This window comes from Castor canadensis, chromosome 14, assembly GCF_047511655.1.
Source record: "Castor canadensis chromosome 14, mCasCan1.hap1v2, whole genome shotgun sequence".
Taxonomy (NCBI): Eukaryota; Metazoa; Chordata; class Mammalia; order Rodentia; family Castoridae; genus Castor; species Castor canadensis.
Window position 1 is genome coordinate 73,245,277 of NC_133399.1, and position 13,132 is coordinate 73,258,408.

General features: G+C 37.1%; 1 protein-coding gene across 2 annotated transcripts in view; it reads right to left on the minus strand.

The window, feature by feature from the left end:
* The window catches only part of Fgl1 (fibrinogen like 1), a 46,995-nt gene that overhangs the window by 11,597 nt on the left and 22,266 nt on the right, over positions 1–13,132 (minus strand). For both annotated transcript variants that reach the window (XM_074054763.1, XM_074054764.1), the window contains exons 4-5: positions 6,977–7,136; positions 6,639–6,736 (exon numbers count right to left, since the gene is read on the minus strand). In XM_074054763.1, coding sequence (XP_073910864.1) covers positions 6,639–6,736; positions 6,977–7,136 — 258 coding nt within the window. The remainder of the gene's footprint in view (positions 1–6,638; positions 6,737–6,976; positions 7,137–13,132) is intronic.

Sequence of the window (13,132 nt, forward strand, 5' to 3'; positions counted from 1 at the left end):
CAGTCTGCAAAAAACTGAAACTAGATCCATGTATATCACCCTATACCACCATTAACTCAAAATGGATCAAGGATCTTAATATCAGACCCCAAACTCTAAAGTTGATACAGGAAAGAAGGCAAATACTCTAGAATTAATAGGTGTACGTAAGAACTTTCTCAATGGAACCCCAGCAGCACAGCAACTAAGAGATAGCATAGGTAACTGGGACTTCATTAAAAAAAAGCTTCTGCTCAAAAAAAGAAATGGTCTCTAAACTGAAGAGAACACCCACAGAGTGGGAGGAAATATTTGCCAGCTACACATCAGACAAAAGACTGATAACCAGAATATATAGGGAACTTAAAAAACTAAATTCTCCCAAAACTAATGAACCAATAAAGAAATGGGCAAGTGAACTAAACAGAACTTTCTCAAAAGAAGAAATTCAAATGGCCACAAAAAAATGCTCACCATCTCTAGCAATAAAGGAAATGCAAATTAAAACCACACTAAGATTCCACCTCACCCCTGTTAGAATAGCCATCATTAGCAACACCAACAACAACAGGTGATGGCGAGGATTCAGGGAAACAGGAACCCTCTTACACTGTTGGTAGGAATGTAAACTAGTACAACCACTCTGGAAAAAAATTTAGAGGCTACTTAAAAAGCTAGACATTGATCTACCATTTGATCCAGCAATACCACTCTTGGGGATATACCGAAAAGACTGTGACACAGGTTACTCCAGAGGCACCTGCACATCCATGTTTATTGCGGCACTATTCACAATAGCCAAGTTATGGAAACAGCCAAGATGCCCCACCATTGAAGAATGGGTTAAGAAAATGTGGAATCTATACACAATGGAATTTTATGCAGCCATGAAGAAGTACGAAATGTTATCATTCGCTGGTAAATGGATGGAATTGGAGAACATCATTCTGAGTGAGGTTAACCTGGCCCAAAAGACCAAAAATCGTATGTTCTCCCTCATATGTGGTCATTAGATCAAGGGCAAACACAACAATGGGATTGGACTCTGAGCACATGATAAAAGCGAGAGCACACAAGGGAGGGATGAGGATAGGTAAGACACCTAAAAGTCTAGATAGCATTTGTTGCCCTTAACGCAGAGAAACTAAAGCAGATACCTTAAAAGCAACTGATGCCAATAGGAGAAGGGGACCAGGAACTAGAGAAAAGGTGAGATCAAAAAGAATTAACCTAGAAGGTAACACACACACACACACACACACACACACACACACACACACACAGGAAATTAATGTGAGTCAACTCCCTGTATAGCTATCCTTATCTCAACCAGCAAAAATCCTTGTTCCTTCCTATTATTGCTTATACCTCTCTACAACAAAATTAGAAATAAGGGCAAAATAGTTTCTGCTGGGTATTGAGGGGGTGGAGGGGAGAGGAAGGGGGCAGAGTGGGTGGTAAGGGAGGGGGTGGGTGCAGGTGGGAGAAATGACCCAAGCCTTGTATGCACATATGAATAATAAAAGAAAAAAAAACCACTAAATTCTCCCAAAACTAATGAACCAATAAAGAAATGGGCAAGTGAACTAAACAGAACTTTCTCAAAAGAAGAAATTCAAATGGCCAAAAAAATCATATGTTCTCTCTCATGTGCGGACATTTAATCAAGGGCAAACACAACAAGGTGATTGGACCTTGATCACATGATAAAGTGAGAGAACACAAGGGAGGTGTGAGGATAGGTAAGACACCTATAAATCTAGATAGCATTTGTTGCCCTCAACACAGAGAAACTGAAGCAGATACTTTAAAGCAACTGAGGCCAATAGGAGAAGGGGACCAGGAACTAGAGAAAAGGTTAGTTCAAGAAGAATTAATGTGGAATGTAACACAAAGGTACAGGAAAGCAATGCAAGTCAACTCCCTGTATAGCTATCCTTATCTCAACTAGCAAAAACCCTTGGTCCTTCCTATTATTGCTTATACTCTCTCTTCAACAAAATTAGAGATAAGGGCAAAAAAGTTTCTGCCAGGTAGCAAGGGGGTGGGGAGGGAAGGGGGGAGAGGGAGGGGGTAGGGGATAAGAGAGGGGGTGGGAGAAGGGGGGAGAAATGACCCAAACATTGCATGTACATATGAATAAAAAAAATTATAATAATAAAAAATTTTTTAATTTGTTTCTTTTCTTTTTTTTTTGCAGTAGTGGCACTAGAACTCAGGGCCCACATCTTGAGCTACTCCAGCAGCCCATTTTTTTGTGTGTTATGTGTTTTCGAGATAGAATCTTGCAAACTATTTGCCCAGCCTGGCTTTGAACCTCGATCCTCCTGATCTCTGACTTCTGAGTAGCTAGGATTACAGTTGTGAGCTACTAACCCCTGGCTTTTGTTTCTTAATTTTAATAAGAATCTTGATTTTAAAAATAAATAATTACACTGGGTGCCAGTGGCTCCCACCTGTAATTCTAGGTAGTTGGGAGGCAGAGATCAGGAGGATCGAGGTTCGATGCCAGCCTGGGGAAATAGTTCTCAAGCGCCTATCTTGAGAATACCCAACAAAAAAAAAGGACTGGGGAGTGGCTCAAGTAATATAGCACCTGACTAGCAAGTGTGAAGCCCTGATTTCAAACCTTAGTACCACTAAAAGAAAAATAATAAAACAGATAAATAATTACTGTTAATGACATTTTATAATCTCTAGTAGTCAGGCTACTATGTTATAAGTGAACTTGGTTATTTTTCCTTGTAGTATAGAAGATCAGTGAGCAAACCCTTTAAGAACAATTGAAGAAGAAATAGGAATCCTGACTACTATCTGAAAATCTTCCTTTGATACTGGGTCATAAGATCAAGAGCATAGTTTCAAAGTCTATGGAATGTATGTCATTGGAAGAGAATATCAGATATGGTAGCGGGACAGTCTCAAGAATTCTGTACTACCAACAATTTTGAAGGCACAAACAGCGACAATTATTGGAAAATACACTAACATCTGAAGAGTTGATATCTGAATGTGAAAGCGTTTTAGCATACTTAACAATTTACTTGGCATATATTCTTATTTATATATACTAAAAACAATAAACAATAAAAGCAAATCCCTAAATATAAAATAGGTACTCAAATAACTGTAGAAATTCTAGGTGATAAAAAACAGCATCATCTGAAAAATGATCGAAACAGTTGCTATTTCAAGTATCTGTCTTTTTCCCATTGTTTCACTGTGAATAGTATTATTCTTTCTTCAGAAGCAGAACTATTGTCAAGAGCTTAGACAGCTAGAAATCAAACTGTTAGGTGATGTCTGTTCCAATCTCCTATTTTTTATAAAAAATTACAATGACCTCTAAGGTCAGTTTGGAAATTAAAGTTTCAGACTTCTTGTACATCCATGTCAGAATATGGGGACCCACAGAAAGAGAGAAAGGCCCTCAGCTCCAGTCTATGGTCTGATCCCTTCTCTTCCCATCCTTATCCCCATCATGCACAGTAAGGGCCCTTGGACACATCCATGGACACCCAGGCTGCACATACTCACTCTGTCCATGTCCAAGATAAAAGCTGTTACTTAGCTTCCCTTCAGGTTCAGGGGTATACACATCAGCAGCAGGAGGACAGGCAAAGAAGAAGACTAAAAAGGGCCTAGAAACAAGCTCAAGGTTGCTCGGGCTGGAAATTCTGGATTCCCATTTCTGGAGCAAGTCTAGGAGGGAAGGTGGATGGGGAGTCCCATAGACTCTGCCCCAGGTAGAACTCTCTAAAAGAAATAAATGTCATGTGAGCCAACACTGGGAAGTAGATGGGAATGATAAGGCAGACTGAGTCAGCTGTCCTAAAAAGTACTTTGTGTTATAGGAGAGATATAAAAATCAGTTTCAAATTTCTTAGGTAATTATCTAAGTATCTCTTGGTCAATTAATAAATAAACTTGCAATTACAGACCACTTCTAAGTTAATTTTATTGCAAACACTTCCAGTCAAAATTTATGCAATGTGGATAATGTTATTTTCAGAGGCAATTTCACTAGTCTTATATGCATTCATAATTTTAAAATATAGGAACGGAAGCACTGTCTTTTGTTTGGGATAGTACGAAACATGGTTGTAAGAACTGCAACTGATAAATACATTCTTACTACCAAAAGAGTAACCAGCCTGAAAGGGAGATCTGGGAATGTAGTTTGGTGGTATGGTATATGCTTACTATGTGCAAGGTCTTGCACCAAACAAACAAACCAACAATGAAGGAGTAGCAAATTTGTTGGCCAAGTCTACCTGCACAAAAAATTAATTATCTTTTGAAATGCAGTAACAATTTGAAATATAAGAAGTTTGAATTTCCATATAGTTAGAAGGACCCAAGAGTTACCGTTAGGAGTTTTTGTAGTTTAAACAAAGAACCAGAGGCAGGACTTGGTGGCTCATGACTATAATTCTAGCTAATTGTGAGGCAGAGATAGGAAGGGTCGTGGTTCAAGACCAGCCTGGGCAAAAATTCGAGACCTCACCTCAGTCAATATCTGGGCATGGTATCATGCATCTTGTCATTTCAGCTATATAGGAAACATAAATAGGAGGATCACAGTCCAGGTCAGCTTGGGCAAAAATGAAGACCCTACCTCGAAAACAACCAATGGAAAAAGGGCTGGGCTGGGGGCATGGCTCAAGGGGAAGAGTGCCTGCCTGGCAAGCTCAAGGCCCTGAGTTCAACCCCCAGTACCACAAAAAAAAAAAAATCCAAATAACCAGATAAATACTAATGTGCAAAAGAAACAGAGGTAGTATAATAACTTTTATGTATCTGGCCAAAAAACCAGATTACACTTAACTTTATAATAACAAATATGTTGGAGGAAAGGAAAACTTATATAAATTTAGAGAGCACTGATCATAATAAAAACAAAGTATTAGGCTTCTAGGATTATCCATCCTCTCCAGCTATTATTTTTGTAGGTCAAAAATCCTTATAATTATAATCCTCCTCACTATTTTGAACATGGAGATATTAATAGTTTTCCTGAATTTGGATGGGACAAATAAGTCCTTGTTCTTCTATTTAATGCATTGCCAGCATGATTTAACATGTTTTTTCAGACAATAAATTTGCCTTCTATGTCCAGACTTGGTAGTGCACACCTGTAATCCTAGCATTTGGGAGGATAGGGCAAGGGTATCTCAAGTTTGAGGCCAGCCTGAGCTATATAGCAAGACTTTGCTCAAAAAAAAAAATTGCCTTTTATGAAAGGATCAGACCTGAGTGAGATTGACTATAATCTCAGAATAAACTGAGATAAGGAAAGCAATGGATAGTAGCATAAGAACATGGGAAATAGAAGCTTGGAAACTTTGTTATCAAACTAATATATATATATATATATATATATATATATATATATTTGCAGTACTGGGGCTTGAACTCAGAGCCTGCACCTTGAGCCACTCTACCAGCCCTTTTCTGTGATGGTTTTTTTTGAGATAAGATCTCGTGAACTGTTTGCCTGGGCTGGCTTCAAATCATGATCCTTCCGATCTCTGCCTCCTGAGTAGCTAGGATTACAGGTGTGAGCCACCAGCACCTGGCTTAATAATATTTTAGATAAATACCAAACTTCAGTTAAAAATATGCATGTGAACATGGTTGGGGAAAATTATAAAGTGGTCTGCAATTTACTATGAAACATATATTTTTAAAAGATGGATTGATGGATGGATAGATAGAATGATGGGTAGATAGAATGTGATAAAAACAAGTACAGTAAAATGTTAATATTGAATGTAGGTGACAGGTTGAAACTTCTTTCAACTTGGCTGTATCTTCAAAGAATATTCAAAATAAATAATAAGAGAGAGTAAAAAAATAGGAGAGACTGTACAAACAAGGACATTTGGTATGATATTTTATTGCAAAAACAACCCCAATCCTCTAATTCATTGCCTCTCCTTTTTGCAATGCCACTTCCTAACTCTTACTTCCTGTCCCCTTAGATTTGAGCTGTTCTTGTGACTTGCTTTTACCAATAGAAGGAAAATGAGTGTATGCTTGTTCTAAGCCTAGGTTTCGAGAGACTTATGTGCTTAATTTTTTTTCTTGGAACCTTGACTCTGCTACAAGGACAAATCCAGACTAACAAGCTGGGAGATGAGAGATAGAGCAGAGATGAGTATTTCCATCTGAGGCCGATCTAGGGCAACCAGACTCCTGCTAACCAAGATGTTGGCTGCACCTGTGAGCAAGTCTGCTCAAGCTCAGCAGAGCCCAGCCTTAAGCAGCAAAGCTAACTCATTATTTATGAGAAATAATGTACAGTGGCTGCTTTGATGTCACTAAATTTTAAAGTGACCCGTTACACAGTATTATTGTCACAATAGATAACTGATCTAGCATGCATAATTTTCAGTCATTCAAGGCACCAAAAATGATTCTGACATTAAATTTCCCTTGAAAAAACAGAAAATACAAACCCAGTTCTAGGTTCGTTTTTGTCTTACTAGTTTTAAGCAGCCACATTTTACAAAAGGAGATTATTGCCAACAGGTTTCATTAACACCAGCAAATCAGAAGCGTTTCTGAATTAGTTCCATTGCTTATGATTTAGTGGAAGACACTTTAGTTTTGTTTCTATTGTGTTCCAAACGAATTTGATATTAGGCACATCTTACCTTGTGTTGTCAACAGGTGAAGATTTTTATTACCCAACCAATATTCACCATTTCTTTGGACAAAATTTCCAAAGCCATTTTCATAGTCATTCCAGCCTCTAAAAAATTTTTAATGAAAGATAGTTTTAGCAAAATCTGATAGGTATCTGCAGTACCCAAGGTACTCTCTCTACCGCCCACCTCCAATATCTTACTAATTAGTTAATTCATTCTCAATATTCTTAGAGAGTGAGAGAATGAAATTTTGTCTAATTAAAAACATTGGGTATGATAAGAAAGTTAAACTTATAAATCTCACATTTGTTATTCCAAATAAACCCTTATTGCAATTAGCACACCTGTTAAAATTCTCACTACCATCAGATCGTCTCTGAATTACAGTCCATCCTCCTCCATCAGACATGTCACAATAAACAGGAAATTCTGCTGGGCTCTGGAGAGGTTTGATTTTGTAAAATCCACTGCGTTTATATCCATCATTGAAAATCTCTGAACAGTCTGTTTGCAAAACAAGGTAATTTAACATGCATTATGTGTCTTTTTTTCTTTTAAGGGAGCCTCTGAATAAGATTATTCAATAACAATGGAATCAGACAAACACATGGGCAGATAATCAGCCTTTAAAAACTGTATCTTATACATCTTCCAGCAAGTATTAGGAAAGTCTTATTTCTTCTCCTAGGACTTAATTATCATCTGACCATGTGGTATGATCATGGAAACAAAAGGAATGAGATTCTTTTCTTATTTATAATTTCCACAGAAAACAATTTAGTGAACAAATTATTTATGTTAAATTAATTACAGTATATTTAAGTGAAACTTATAGCTTTATTAAGCAGTACATTGGAACGTGTCTCTCCTATGAAGATAAAAATGAAAGTAGATCTGTAACACCAAACAAATAATTTAATATGAGTTATCTTGATTTAGAGCCTTATAAGTCATCTGGAAATGAACCCCAAATAGTAATCTTGTTAGTTTCTTATAACATCTCAGTTTCATCGTACTTTTTTACTAACCCACTGAAACTTCTGGGTTTTTTTGGGGGGGGGCAGCACTGTGGTTTGAACTCAGGACCTCATACTTGCTAGGCAGGCACTCTTACCACTTGAGCCACTCCACCAGCCCCAATCCACTGAAATTTCGAACAGTCTATACATTCTTAGCTCTTTTGAAAACTGGAAGCTTCTGCTATCCCTTTCAAGTCTTACATTCTTCTTTGCCATGACATTTCTTTGGCCTTTGAAGTAAAATAGCTACCAGTTTGTCATCAAAAAGTAATATTAGTATCTTAAGCCACTTGAGGGCAGGAAAAATTACCAACCATTGGATCTCATCCTAGGTTGATCTGTGCAGACTTAGAGAATATAGCTATGTATTGTTTAGATAACCAGGACAGCATATTGTAGGATAGCTGAAGTAGTGGCCACTACAAAAAGGTAGCCTCAAGAATTAAAACTTTAACACTCAGTCACATTTTACCTTTATCATTTTGTCAATTTCCTCTTTAAAAAATTCTTTTTCTGATTGGATCATTCTAGTCTTATAGCATATTTTAAAGTTCTTTCTTCATGTTTATTGTTTTGATTCCAAATTGTCTACAACTGTTTTTGTTGTTGTTATAGATAAAAATATACTGCATATTAAATAAGTTGAATGGGCACTAGGAATCATAAGAGAAGGAAAATAAAGAATCTTAACAACACTCTCACAAGGCTGGTGTCAATCATATACTATTGGGCTTGGTGAGATGTTCATCTTCATAACAAATTAGGCTTTATTCATACAATTATTTTCAAGATTTGTAAGCATAAGTTTCCTTATACATGCTGGATTATAAAAGGAATCCTGTTCTGGCAATTAAACACAAAGAAAAGCAGTGGAGAAATGATTACATAAAGTTAGCTCAATGTTATTAAAAAGCTTATGTCTTGTAGTAAAGTATTCTGCATAACACTTTCATTAAAGTAAGCACATTTTACCCCAGTTAGGAAAGGAGGTCTTTGTTTACATTTAATCTACCAAAGAGCTGACTAGCAAAAACTCACAAAGTTTAGACTATTTTCCAAGCAAATATGGAAATGATTAGCTATAACATTTGCCTTTCTATTTGTTTTTATTTTATGCCATCTGTGAGTTTGTTTTTGAAATTTTTCTTCTCCCCAGAAGAAAATGCCAAGCACAATATAACATTCAGAGAAAAGCTTTCAATGGAAAAAGAAAAAAAAACAGAAAAAAAAAGAAAACAAAACTCCTAACAGATAAATACACATCAAAACAAAACAATGACAACAACAACAACAAAAACCAAGTCACACATGATGGAGCACACATGTAATCCCCAGTATTTGGGAGGTAGAACCAGGAGGATTGTGAGTTCCAGGCCAGTCTGGGCTACGTAGTCTCCAAAAAACAAAACAAAACAAAAGCAAAACCAACCAACCAACAAAAACAATAACAAAACAATAAACCCCAGTGGTTCTACTATTTACAATGAACAAACATGGAGCCTGTCTTGTGAAATGTAACTTGATTTGTGACAGCAAAAAGTTTTATCAAAGTAAAGCTTGAAGGGCTGGGATGTAGCTCGGTGGTACAGCGCTTGCTTAGCATGCGTGAGGCCCTGGGTTCGATCCCAGCACCAAAAAAGACAAGACACACACACACAAAAAAAACCTCTCCCCAAAGTAAAGCTTAAAATATTAACTGAATCCCCTGGAGAATAGTTAGGGCAAGGTTAGAAGAGATCTGTGTTTGTGGGAGTTTTTTAAAAAGTGCTGATTTTTGGATTCTTACACAATAGTAGAGTGAAGCCAGGATTTCCTGCCCTATGTTTTGACAAACACTGCATTGAACTGGGTTAAGTGAGTAATTTCTCTGATCATGCAGACAGAAAGTGGTGTTGGAAGACTAAATGTTTAAGTTTTATAAAGTGACATGCTAGCTTGCCAAAAGGACTTTTTCCTACTGTCTCTGAATGGTGACTGAGTCTCAAAGCTGAGAGCCAAAGGCAAATACTAAGTATCCCATATCATTTTCATTTTTATTTACTTTTTTTTTTAAAACAGGGTCTCACTATTGTAGCTCAGGCTGGCTTCCAAGTTATGATCCTCTTGCCTTGGCCTCCTTCTATGCCCATATCTCCTATGCTTGGCAGATCCCACATTCATTCAATCCACGCTAGAACTTCAATGCACTATCCATTGCGCCACAGAGCCTGCTCAAGATCCCACATTCTTAATTTAAAAAAAAAAAAAAACACCAACAACAGAGATCAGTCGCCAGTTGGAAGAGCGGCCTGGGATATACTCGAACCACAGCCATCCTTACCCTCAGGCAATCTGAGAAGAAAACTAAGAGAAACAAAGTTGTTCTTTGGAGAGTGTGGTATTCTTATAGGTTGCAATGGGTGGGCTCTTTCCTCTAAAAACAAGGGAGAAAGGATCTGATAATGTCTTTAGATAACTGACATTCATTGAGTACCTCTTTTGGGATAGACACTATATTAAAAATACTGACTTATTCCATCTTCACAACAAATAAACATATTCTTATCATTCCCATTCTACAGTTGAGGAATATGAGGCACGGAGAGATTGAGTAACTGGCCCCAAAGCCACAGCTAGCAAGATGGGCAAGTGGGACTTTAAAAGCAGGTTTTTAAGTCTGCACTTTACCCTGCCTCATACTGCCTCAGGAGACTGACACCAGGACTGGGAGCTCCTGCAAAAGGGGTAGTGGCAGAGTCAGCAGTCTGGCTGACTGAACAAATGTGAAGCCAGATTGTGATTATCACCAATGAATGTGAACTTTGTACAGTAATCTTTTTATTCATAATTCAATAGCACCCAAATACTTAAAGATACCGTTTAATTACATGTTGTAAAAAAATTAAGTGATTTAGGCATTGTTTGCACAAATTGCTAGGTTGTATGTAATTGGGTGTTTGCTACCATGCAATGAATTATGATTTAGAAAGTAGCTAGCTTAGTAATAATACAGTAATTTGTAGATAAGAACAAAGGAATTTTTTTATTCATATGTGCATATAATGATTGGGTCATTTCTCCCCCCTCCCCCCGCAATTACCCCCCAACCCCTCGCTACCAGGCAGAAACTATTTTGCCCTTATCTCTAGTTTTGTTGAAGAGAGAATATAAGCAATAATAGGAAGGACCAAGGGTTTTTGATAGTTGAGATAAGGATAGCTATACAGGGAGTTGATTTGCATTGCTTTCCTGTGCATGTGTGTTACCTTCTAGGTTAATTCTTTTTGATCTAACCTTTTCTCTAGTTCCTGGTCCCCTTCTCCTATTGGCCTCAGTTGCTTTTAAGGTATCTGCTTTAGTTTCTCTGCATTAAGGGCAGCAAATGCTAGCTAATTTTTTAGGTGTCTTACCTATCCTCACCCCTCCCTTGTGTGCTCTCGCTTTTATCATGTGCTCAAAGTCCAATCCCCTTGTGTTTGCCCTTGATCTAATGTCCACATATGAGGGAGAACATAAGATTTTTGGTCTTTTGGGCCAGGCTAACCTCACTCAGAATGATGTTCTCCAGTTCCATCCATTTACCTGCAGAAATTTATATTTTTTAGACCATATATATGAATAGCTTTTTTTAATTTATGAAAGAACACCAAAAATATAAATTTTGGTGTTAGCACAATCTTAGATCTTTTATAACAATACTATAAAGTATATATTTTATTTGATAATGCATTTTTGCTGAAATATATATATGTGTTATATTAATTTTATTTATTAAGTGTCCTTGGTGGCTCTCTCATACTATTTGCCTATGTGCTGAAAAATACAGTACAATTGAACGATACATATTTCAGATTTTATTCCCTCTTCTCCTCCTTCATGTTTTTACATCTACTAATTTGAGTTGTGTTTTGCTGCTATATCCAGACCAGTCATCTATAATGTCATCATCTATCTTATCATTATAATACACACACACACACATAAAACATAATAGTGTGTCATGACCCTTTCCTTAACTTCTACCGAATTCCTGTTTGTACTGTCAATCCTGCTCTGACTTTGGTATTTCAATAGTCTAGTAACTTTCACTCTATTCCTTGGTGATCTCTTGCTTCTCAGGGTCTGTTCCTTTGCAATCTCAGCAAAGGGCCTGGAGTTTTAGCTCCTAAGTTTTATTTTCCTGTGACTGCAGTCTCAGTAACAAACATCTGAGTGCCTGCCTTCTGCCATTGAATCTGTATTGATAACCTACTTCGATGGTATCTAGAGGTATCTATTGATACCCTGAATCTCTTAAAAAATTATTAGCATGTATTCATTGTACAAAATGATGGATTTCATTATGACATTTCCATATATTTATATAATGCATTTTATCCCATTCATTCCCCCAGTCCCCTTTCATGTCCTCTCTCCCTACTCCCACTGTTCCTCTTCCTCTTCCCAATAGTCCCTATTCTATTTTCATGTCTTTTCTTAAATCTAGATTCTGAATATGAGAGAAAACATGCTATACTTTTATTTTTGAGCCTGGGTCATTTCATTTAATATTGTGATCTTCAGTTCCACCCATTTTCCAATAAACTACATGTTTTTCTTCTTTATGGCTAAATAAAGCTAATTGTGTACATATACATTTTCTTTATCCATTCATCATTGATGGACACCTAGGGCTGATTCCATAACTTGACTATTGTGAATATGCTGCAATAAACATGAGTATGCAGGTATCTCTATTGTGTGCTGACTTTGAATCCTTCAGGTATACACCCAGGAGTGGTATAGCTGGATCACATGGATACTGTGAACTTTGAGCTTGGTTTGGAATTTGGAATAATGGTTCTTCACTTGTATCCATCAGTTCCTTGCCCTTGAGATCAGTTTTGTACCTGCCTTTGGAATCACATATCTATATACTCATACCTGAATGACCAACCTGTTGCCTTCTTCTCAGTTGCTATTAAAATAGCTGTCTTGCATGGTACTGGCACAAAAACAGACATGAAGACCAGTGGAACAGAATAGAGGACCCAGATATGAAGCCACACAACTATAAGCAACTTATCTTTGACAAAGGAGCTAAAAATATATGATGGAGAAATAGCAGCCTCTTCAACAAAAACTGCTGGGAAAACTGGTTAGCAGTCTGCAAAAAACTGAAACTAGATCCATGTATATCACCCTATACCAAGATTAACTCAAAATGAATCAAGGATCTTAATATCAGACCCCAAACTCTTAAGTTGATACAAGAAAGAGTAGGAAATACTCTGGAGTTAGTAGGTATAGGTAAGAACTTTCTCAATGAAACCCCAGCAGCACAGCAACTAAGAGATAGCATAGATAAATGGGACCTCATAAAACTAAAAAGCTTCTGTTCATCAAAAGAAATGGTCTCTAAACTGAAGAGAACACCCACAGAGTGGGAGAAAATATTTGCCAACTATACATCAGACAAAGGACTGATGACCAGAATATATAGGGAACTTAAAAAAACTAAAT